General features: G+C 37.6%; 2 protein-coding genes across 2 annotated transcripts in view; both read left to right on the forward strand.

Annotated features, from left to right (window-relative positions):
* Positions 1–10,305, forward strand: part of LOC110372575 (adenosine receptor A2b) — a 58,229-nt gene extending 47,924 nt beyond the window's left edge. The window contains exons 2-3 of the mRNA XM_021329374.3: positions 8,607–8,815; positions 9,276–10,305. Coding sequence (XP_021185049.1) covers positions 8,607–8,815; positions 9,276–9,980 — 914 coding nt within the window. The 3' untranslated portion in view covers positions 9,981–10,305. The remainder of the gene's footprint in view (positions 1–8,606; positions 8,816–9,275) is intronic.
* LOC110372572 (hornerin) lies at positions 3,042–5,611 on the forward strand. The gene has a single exon (XM_021329371.3). It carries the CDS (start codon positions 3,104–3,106, stop codon positions 5,330–5,332), a length of 2,229 nt encoding a protein of 742 aa, XP_021185046.3. The 5' UTR covers positions 3,042–3,103; the 3' UTR covers positions 5,333–5,611.
* Positions 10,306–11,156: the final 851 nt, after the last annotated feature.

The raw sequence follows: 11,156 nt of genomic DNA on the forward strand, positions 1-11,156 counted from the left end.
ACAGACAGAAACCACTTGTAACCTCAATCGAACATGCATATAGGTGGAAATACATATGTTTTTGTTGAATTGCCAAAGATTATAGAATCGGCAAAAACGATGACACTCGAAGTTCATATACCTACATACCTACCCTTCAAATTGCTACTGTAAGAAATAAACAGCTGTTAATCAGATGCTCTAATTGTATACAGTTATTACATTAAGTATTTGGTTCCCAAATCCTATTTTACACACATGAGTAATACCAGAAATTCGTACATGAACCAATTTGATATCATCAACAAAATCTGCAGTAAGATTGGTGTGAGTAACGCAGGATGACGTTATTGATATAGCACAGATCAATGCACTGTTGATTGGTTAATAGTGAACGCGTAACAGGCCTTGTTGCTTTGTTGTCGATGTGAACTAAACCAAACAAAAACATTTAATATAATAGCTGTCCTCCTCTACTTTGTTCCATATACATAATATAGTTTGTCATATTGGGAACCTTTTAGAAAAAATATTTGATCAAGTCAATTGATATGATGATTATCGGCAAATAGATACAAAAACTGAACCAATATGTAGGTAGTAGGATTTTATTTGTTTATTATATTTTGCAGAAACTACAGCCCCAAAATAGCAGTTAAGCAATTTACTGTAAAATATACCAAACAAGCGTGTATTGTCAATATGCGTTAAATGCATTCATATATGTAAATATATATACCAACCACTGGAATTGAGCAACTGCTAGGCTTCTGGACTTTAGCAGTGACGCAGGAAAACTAATTAAAGTAGTTCAATACATCGGAATTCCGGATACCTACCTATGTTCTTAATATTATTATATTCTGTTGTATTTAAATTAGGTATATTTAACAATGACGCAATCAGATTGTGCATAAATTACAAATAATATATAGATATAATAATATTATAATAAATACAATAATAAGGAATGTACTGCTTTCAGGCATAATTGAGGATAATATTCCTAACATTAATTAATTTAATATTGTTATGAAGGAGAACCTAAACGTATATTCTAGTAGATTTACATCTGGAGTGGCAAGCCATTACAAAAATAAATAGAAAATATAAATGAATACGCTATAAAGTGACAATAAACTTTGTGTAACAGTTTTGTTTACCACACTATTCGTAAATATACAAAAAGTTTTTTCTCGAATGCTTTTCATTGCCTAGTTTAATCAGCAGCAGAAAACTATTTACAGTAAGAATATGTTAAGTCAAATGACTTTGTTGATGCAACAATCGCAAAACTTTTTATTATATATCAGTATTTTTACACATATAAATATATTTATAATACCTATTACAACGACAATAAAAGTGTACTTTAGCATATTATTAGCTGACAGCTAAAAATTACTAATTAGAAGTTCTCTTAATAATCTGCAATGCACGAGTATGGAACGGCAATTAAACCCAAATAATTATAAAAAATAAAAATATAAAGCACTGATTGGTGTTATCTACCAAGCAAACTGAAGGTTTGAAGTTTTTTGCACTAAGCGTACTTTGATATTCGCTGTATATCCCGGATTTATTTGCTTACTGCAGTATAACATGTTCTTGAAGTAGGAAATCAATCGCGTCTATAAAAACCAATAGCCAAAAAAGTATGAATCTTTATTATTTGCTGCAACAGACAAACGAACAGACATTCAGGAATTCATTTGCACATGCTTCATCATTGGAGATTATTAGTATTACACGATTATTTTATTAACTTCATTCTAACGCTATTTCATTTCTATGCTGTTTTTACTGTTATGAAAGTACATAGTGAAAGTTTTAATTTTGCATAGATAGGTAGTAAAATGTAAGACGGTCAATGTGCAGTTGATCATTATAAGTAGTTCGTACAGACAAACACTTTTATGTTACGTCAAGAAAGTCAAGCCTGGGTAAATAATGCTATATCATGGTTTTTGAGCACTCTCCGTAGTCGTCATCGTCACAACTGATAGATATCCACTGCTGGACATTAGCCTCCTTAAAGTTGAGAGTTTACTCATTGTCACCGCACTGGGCATGCATGTTGGCAAGCTGATCCCGCGAACTTCGTATGGTTTAAGCCTTCCCTGGACCTCTACAAACATTTACAAACCGAAATAAGCTAAATCAGTCCAGCCAAATAAGCTAAATTAGTCAGACTAACGAACAGCAATTCTTTTTTTTATAAAAGAAGATATAAGATTAGAAATAAAAAAATAAACCGTCCACAAATGTGCCCCAGAACTCGGATATTATCAGTTCAGATATAAATTCCAAATTCTAGGCTTCCTAAAATACCACTGATGTCTATTACATCATTTGATTAGAACAAACTTATGAGATGTGATAATCATAGCTTCGATTAGGAACGTTCTTACCACATACCAGACTACCTGGTTCATTTGCAGTGTCTCCCTGAGTCATAGCTGACGTATAAAACTAACCAGTTTCGTGGAAGCACTGGTTTCTCGCAGACGTCATTCAAAATTGGGTTCATCGTAAAAAATGACTGTGTGTGTGTAGAATGCAATAGTCGAAAGAGTTCGTCATTTAGCTGCCGTCTGGGCTTGAGACGGCTTGATTCATTTTATTTACAACTTCGTTATTGATATGTGCACATTTTGCCTATGTTCGAAGAACTGTTATTTAGCTATATTGTTTTCTAAGCCGATTGATTTATGTACCGTATTATTTTGTGTCTACCTATTATTCACCTTGTTGTTGTATACGTAGGTAATTTTATTAATAAAGCATCCCGGGAACAATGAATTTATCCTGGAGTTTCCATTACGTAGATTAGTTGTTGTGCACAATATATCAAATTAAACCGGTCCAAAACGAAACAAAATTCTGCTTAATTGCCTGTTGTGCTACACTTATCTGACCAATGTAAGAATTAGTTTGATGTTTACTTCACCTCTAGCCTTCTCTTATCTGTAGTCTGCGTGAGTGAGGGAGATAGGAACAAAGTTCCCTGAATAGTTGTTGACGTCATGCACACACACTGGTATACGAACTTGTTTTAAATAAAACCAATCAGCGGGCATAGGATCAAACGCGTCTCAGTACTCGCGTGTTCGCGTCGTGAAAAATGGCCAACAGACTAATTCTGTTGTGCCTTTTAGTGTCGTGTCTGACTGTCAGTTACATAGAATGTGGAAGAAGTAGTGGAAGAAGCAGCAGCAGGGGTAGCAGCAGCAGGGGCAGTTCGTCATGGGGAAAAAGTTGGGGGTCATCGAGCCATAGCTCCAAACCCAGCTGGAGTAGTTCAAGCAGCTCGAGCTATAGCAAACCTATTTCGTCATGGGGAGGCTCGTCATCTTGGGGAAGCTCGTCGTCATCGTCACACAGCTACCCTTCATCATCGTCTGGACTATCTGGATCTAGTTCACACAGCTACCCCTCTTCATCATCAGGATTATCAGGATCAAGTTCGAGTTCCCACAAATACCCTTCGTCATCATCCGGTTCAAGCTGGGGTTCCAGTTCGTCTTACCCCTCCTCATCATCAGGTTCAAGCTGGAGTTCCGGTTCGTCTTACCCCTCGTCATCATCAGGACTTTCAGGATCTGGCTCAAGTAAATATCCATCGTCATCATCGGGTTCAAGCTGGAGTTCTGGTTCGTCTTATCCCTCATCATCATCAGGATTATCTGGATCTGGGTCAAGCTCAAGTAAATATCCGTCATCGTCATCCTCTTTTGGATCATCGAGCTGGAATTCTGGTTCTTCCTATCCCTCGTCATCATCAGGACTGTCTGGATCTGGATCAAGTAAATATCCTTCATCTTCTTCAGGCTCATCTATCTGGAATACTGGATCGTCAAGTTACCCCTCATCATCAACAGGATTGTCTGGATCTGGGTCAAGCAAATACCCTTCGTCTTCTTCAAATTGGAACTTTGGATCATCTGGAGGATCGTCTGGTACTCACAAGTACCCATCATCTTCAACGGGTCTATCGGGATCAGGTTCAACTGGCTACAGGCCAACAAGCTCGGGAACCCATTCTTATCCATCAACCTCTACCGGACTATCGGGATCCCAATCGAACTACAACAAAAATAACTATAGGCCAACTCATACGTACAATACGAACAGTGGAACTACAGTTCATCATACAACACATCACTATCACCATAATGTGCCTTATTACACACCTTCGTACTACGCGGCACCGCAGTACGTGTACATGCATGAATACAGAAATTCCAACAGTCGCTACGGAGATTTACTGACGGGCCTGACTTTATACAATATGGGCCGTTCAAACAGTCATTATCATGACCACTACTACTATGACGATTACTATAGGCGCAGGTACGATACCCCATCAAGCAGTTCGTACAGATCCGACTACAGACCTCAGGAAAGACCACAGGATCAAGCCAATTGCATATTGAAAGTGAGAGAGAATGGAAGAGTGGAAGAGTTGAAAATACCGTGCGAAATTGTGTCAACTTTCACTGAAGGAAGTAAAAAGGAGACTCCTAAACCTCAAACCATGGTGAACCAAACAGTATGTACTACCACCACTACGATGATCAATAACACTGTGTCATCTGTGCCGGCGACCGCTGATATAGCATCGGGTGCGGCTGCGGCGGCTGCAGCGGCAAACGCAGCAGCGGCCAACGCTGGAGCAACCTTACCAGCATTTGGTGGAATGTTCAACTCCACAATGAACACTGTGAGAAGTGAAACTTCAGGTGCACTTGACAGCATGCCAATGCCAGACATTCCTTCTCTGGACTCGATATTTAAAAACGCTTTACCTGCTGGTTCCTCTCTAGACGTCACGAAGGCTACTTTGGGCATAACACCAGAAAACAACAACAATGTGAACATTATGAATCCTACTATGTTGAGCAATGGTACCTTAGTGAACAAGCCTGCTTACACTACTCAGATGCTGAGCAATGGAACTTTAATAAACGTTCCTTTACCAGTTAATAGTTCAATCGCTAACACAACATTATCGACTGTGACGTCAGTAGTCAACGGTACAATGACCAATGTTACGAAGACTGTGACTACAAACTCGACTATGGTGAATGTGACAGTGTGTACTACTAACTCTTCTTACGTTGATCCATTGACAGTGAAGGGACCACCTGCAAACCCTAATGACATGGAGTGTATTGTCGAGATTCAGACGAAGGACGCGTTCTTCAGTAACGTTATTGATTGTAAGACTTTAGTCCAATATTCTAAAATGCCCGAACCTAAGAAAGACACGGGTATGTTACCACCGAGACAGAAATTAAAGTCGTGGTTAGCTAACCCGCCTTGGTGGATGTCCTTATTTATAGCAGTGTAAGGTTCAAAATGTATGTTGTTATTTTATAAATAATGTTAATAATTAGATATACTGTATGTTTATATTGTGTTACGTAAGAAACGTGGTACTTAGTTTTTCTGTTACTGAGTCGATAAATAAGTAAATGTATTGTACTTATAAAATACATATTTGTCTGTTGTATACAAATCAAAAGTTATTTACATAAGTCTTTTAGAAGATGTGCCATTCGCTGCATTTATTTTGTATGATATTATTGTAAAGAAATGTTCTTTACGTTATTAAATGTTTTCTAATAAACTTGTACGTTTTACTTAAATACTTGCATGAATTCATTTGGAACGATATTTGTGTTCTCTGTTAGTTTTGCTTATTTCCAGACGTCCACTAATCAATTAAAACACAAGTTTCAATATATTTCTATCGACAACAACGAAATATAGGTAATATTATGGACCGTCGTTATTAATAACCATAGTTTTTCCTGTTTTAATAACATATCGCAGTAATAAAAACACCTTCGTCTCACACAAACATACAACCATTAAATAAACCATACACATTGGCAGTTCAAGAAACGCATATTTTTGCAAGGAATTGAACTTAGAACAGGAGCTGGCTAATCACCGAGCCATTGGTGCTAGTTATCTCAATAAAAATACACTAACAATACATTATCATGATGTAGTCGCCACTTCTTAATTGACTTAATTTGAGTGTCCTACACAAAAACATTAATTAACAATTCGGTTATGGCACAGATAAAAATGTTTTGAATATACACGTATCATATCGGCCGAGTTTTTTTTATTGCTGAGAATGTAAACATTAGATAACGTTACTAATAAAGACATAATATTATAAATATTATTTTGCTGTTATACAGTTAGTTACAATAATATAACTTTAGTTAATATTGTAAATGCGAAATAACACGCGTTTCATCGTCTGTCGCGATGATTTAAATGATTTAGATAACTTTTAGTGCAAGTGCGGGTGCAAGCATATGTATGCGTAATACGAGCTTAGTTTGCAGTCTATAAATTTTGGGATAAAAGTAAGGCAATAATAATATGATGAATGGTTTTAAATTATAATAAAAAATGACCTTTATTCACCTCTGAAAGATTTTGATGCAATGTAAAAGTGCGAACTCATGTTGCGATAGTTCCATCAGTTTCACACTAGCGGCCATACCGCGCCTACCAAAACAGTTGTATACCCGCGACAAAATTACGAACAAAAAAATCTGACACTTGGTTCCAGACGTCATCTCTACCCGTAGTTAGTGGTTTGCTGTTCTTTATCTGCCTAGCCTTTTCCCAACTAGGTTAGCAACTGCATATACAGCTAAGAACCAGTGTTTTACATGGAGTGACTGCACATCTGACCTCCTCAAGCCAGTTACCTGGGCAACCCTTCCCTCTTGATAAGACTGATTGTTGCACTTTCTGGCTTCAGATTACCCGTAACGAATGTCAAATGACAGCTGGGACCAACCAGGTTATCGTGGCATCCAAAATACGGAAAAACTCGACACTACAAGATAGTCATCCATCCACGAACTATAAGCATCAGGCGTTGCTTAGCCTTATGATCGATCGATTCACGCAGCTTCGACTGAGCCACAAGCGCGTCATTTCTTTGCTGAAAATCAGCTAGTGTGAAACATCTGAGAGTTCACCTTGAAGCAAGAGCTAGTTTTGGACATTAGTCTCGATACGTCTTCGATTAAATAGTTTAATTGGATGTGAATGTACGATGACCGCTCTGTCCTTCAGCAGATAATTGTTTTGGTTAGCTTGTCACGTGTATGTAGGGTTGTCAAAGTTTTTTCAGCCAATTTAGTATTGGTTCAAAAAAGTACCTAGATTTTCAACGGAAATCTCTTATTTAATTCTTGAAATATACCTACTTAAGTAAAGTCTTTGTATTAGGTGCATTAGTTTTACCCGTTCATAATTTTGTATTATGTTGGTTTATTTCCTTCTAAGTCTACGGTAAGTACGACAAAAATTGTATAACAGCACTACTGATAGCCATTATTAGCCGAACCTTTAATATGAAGTGTGTAACTTGATGCAATTAAGACCCATTGGAGGCAGTAGCCCTTACAATAGAATAGCATAGTCATACGTCATAATGACGTAGGGAGATACCATAATATTATTGTATCATCATTCAGTCTTCAATCAAACCAGTAATATTTATAAACCCAAGTATATATCTAACCTATTCTTAGTCTCTGAGTGAAACAGGGACTTTTCAAAAAGAACTTTCGGGCGCTTAAGGCATGGAATTTACTACACGTACTAAGACAAAAAAGTGATGCTGTTAACTAAAATAAGAAAGTATTTTGCAAAGGAACAATGGTCAATTAAAAATCATATAAGCGCCTAGCGATTTTGTGATGCTCCATCGTATGACACGTAACCATTGCTCAGTGTTTTATATCAGTCACTCTAATTTTTTTAATGAGATTAAAAACAGTGAGGCTACTTTGTACTCCAAAAAGTGATTCGTTAAAAATTTATTATAATAATATTATAATTATTCTAAGCGTAAGGAATTTTAAAACAGTTGGATTCTTACCAGATAGGTATCATTTAAAATCGGCCGAGAGGCTTAATGAGTATCATTTTATACCAAGGATCCAATTTCTTTGTACCAGTATTTTGATTAATATCTATAGTCACACAGTCACTGAATTATATACGAAAATACTAATACACATATTGAGATGAAAAGTAGCACGAATTCTATTCAATAAAACACCTAAACGCTGAGCAATACCATTATTGACGAACGATCACTCACATTTATCTGACAGGCCTTTTTCACGAAACTTATCATCCGATGATTCTAACAAATATTCCGAGATGGACAATTTCGATCTATTGAGAAGATTTACTGCTATCCTAAGGAGCCCTTTCACTTCATTAACTCGGTCTGTTACCGAAAGAAACATGCTGAGTAAACAAAAAAAGGTGCTAGTCACAGCTTATCGGAGTTACCAGAAACGAGTTCGTTTTTGGTTCGTTATGAGCGAGTATTTTATTTTTGTTTCTTAGGAAAATATGTCGCATTTAAATCAAGTTAATTAGTATTGATTTCTTGACATACGAAATCATCATCATCATTCATTTTGGTTCCTTTCTGTGTTATACCCTCTATGTTAGCCTCGTACCAACGTATAGACCCGATTTTGATTTCACGCATTCAATTTCTATCACGGCAAATTACAAGTCATTTTTGATTCTAACCAAGTTTTACAACATCTATTTTCCTTTTCCAGGTATAATCTCCGTGTGCTGGGTATCAGGAGCCGGCGTGGGACTGCTCCCACTGTTCGGCTGGCACGCCGGCAACAACATGCCAGGCTGCTACTTCGTCGAAGTCATGGACTACAACTATCTTCTGTTCCTCTACTTCGCGACCATTGTGACGCCCAGCGTACTCCTCACTGGGTTCTACGCGCACATCTACAGAGTTGTTGTTAAACAGGTAATTGTTATGTTGTTAAACTATAGAAACCTGCGTCTTTAAAACAAGCTTTTTTTCTACTACAAAAACTGAACTTGCCAGAATCTTTGGATATCCTTTCTTCTTATCTAAATAAGTGTAACAATACAGTGCTACAAAGTAATGACAGCTTTAAAAAAACTTCGTACAGAATTTATTTTGGAACGCAAAACATAGCTGGCGCCTATACATAATTTGTATTGCTATGTATTTATATTGCAATAGCTGGCGCCTATATAAATATTTTTGTGAGAGCTAATTTTGAAACATAAACCATCTGTTGGATTCTATAGCACTGACCTTTATTCGTTCCACGTGTAAGTTTTTTTGTATTGTGCGAAATCTAAGCTGACCTTCAGATCATGGATATTGGCATATTGCCGACTTACTTTAAATTTCATGCGTATTCTTAGAAATCGAAAAAGTTTTCTTTTAATTCCAGCTCAGCGAAGTGATGACAGTCGATGGTTGCCGGGGGCGCGTTCCTGGCGGCGGGACCATGCTCCGGGTGCTGGGAGCTGCTCAGAAGCGAGAAGTCAAAGCTACGCAGAACCTCGCCATCATAGTATTCTTCTTCATCATTTGCTGGATACCACTCTACACTGTCAACGCGATCAAGGCCTTCATGCCTGAACTAGACATTCCAAACCCTCTCACTTACGTATGCATCATTGTCTCTCACTTAAATTCTGCTATCAATCCCTTCTTATACGCTTACCATCTAAAAGACTTCAGAGCGGCGTTGAAAGGTCTCCTCTGCTCCATCGCAGGCAGAGGAGTGACCATACAAGCGGCGTATAGGCCTCCAATACCCGTCAGAAGTCACGCGTTAGAAAGATGCAATGCTTTGCGAGAGAGACCGAAGGTGTACGTGAACTCCCCTGTGTGGCTGCGGCAGAAGGAAGCCGAAGTCAGCACGACGGAGGAGAGCAGAGCTGTGGCGGTGGCAACTCCTGTAGTTCCTGATGTGGAACCGTTCTTAAACAGAGCTGCTGAGGGCTCCAGTGGGTGTCATACTCCTGAGGGAAGGGACAGCGAGGCTGGGCCATATCTCATAGAAACTGCCGAGGAGAGATGCCAAAGTCCGTACAGAAGGGTGGAAGAGCTGATACGACGCGTGCGCAGCGCTAGTACGGATCACAGCTGACAGGAGCCCTGCCGGGGCATCCCGGCGTATAGTGTCACATGAGGCGTCAAACAAACATTCCTAAACAGTAGAAAAGTCGTAGAATATAAATTAAAGCTGCTTGTAGTGATTTCTGCTAATACTAGTATGTCAAGATGTCGTGAAGTAGTTTTTTTAATGTTATTAAAAATATTGAATGTTTATCATATTTTTAAGAAGATGTTGAATGGATGCTTATGTTATTAAAGTTATAAATATTTATGTAAATGTGCTGAAGCGAAGGTATACTTTTCCTTGTATGATTGTTAAAAGTGTTGCTTTAATGGAAATATAAATTAAAATTGGATCTCTGTTCTTATTCATTTTGGAAGCACGTTTAACTAAATCCTTTTAGGCTTTGGCTTGACTCAAAACCGATAAGGGACATAAATGAAACTAAATCAAAACCACAACAGCAACGTAACGAAAAAAAGAACCCATTTCTTAATTTTCGGACTGCAAGAACAACTTGGTCATTAGGTCATCTTAGAACAACTTATTTTAATAGCCAATATCGCTGAGTATTCTTGTTCATCTATGATATTTTTTCTTCAGATTTTTTTTACAAACCGTACAGTTCATCTGGTTGCCAAGACTCGTCTAAATCCGTTTCTCTGGTTTTTATTTGACAGTTAAAAATTATTACCTGCATACCTACCAAACTACCAACAACGAAGTAATTTTCATGATAAGCAACTTGATAATAAGCATGTACTTATATACTTCAAGTAGCGCCCTCTACTCGTCTATAAAAATACTAAAGCTAAGTTATAAATCCTCAATTACTTATCAACGCTAAACGGTAAGTTTCACGCTAATCATTCATTACGTAACTATGAGCAAAAATACCACGCTTTAGACCGAGAAAGGCATTTGCTATTAGAATATTCTAGATTTTACACTAACAGAAACATTAGTACTTCTAGCTTTGGCCGCTAGATGTCGCCCTAAAGTACTCAAACTACCAACACCTGTTGTTAGTAAACAGTGAAACACTACATAAACAGAGCCTTGTAATCAGATTATGATCATGGAAGAAGGAAAGATGAGCGGAGATGCCATAAGGAAGGTAGGTCATCTTCTAGGTCAAATTACGTACTGTAGAGGTTACCAAAACACTCAGTTATTATTAAACCAACGGGGTGGTCGAGTTTCTTA

This window comes from Helicoverpa armigera, chromosome 9, assembly GCF_030705265.1.
Source record: "Helicoverpa armigera isolate CAAS_96S chromosome 9, ASM3070526v1, whole genome shotgun sequence".
NCBI classification, from domain to species: Eukaryota; Metazoa; Arthropoda; class Insecta; order Lepidoptera; family Noctuidae; genus Helicoverpa; species Helicoverpa armigera.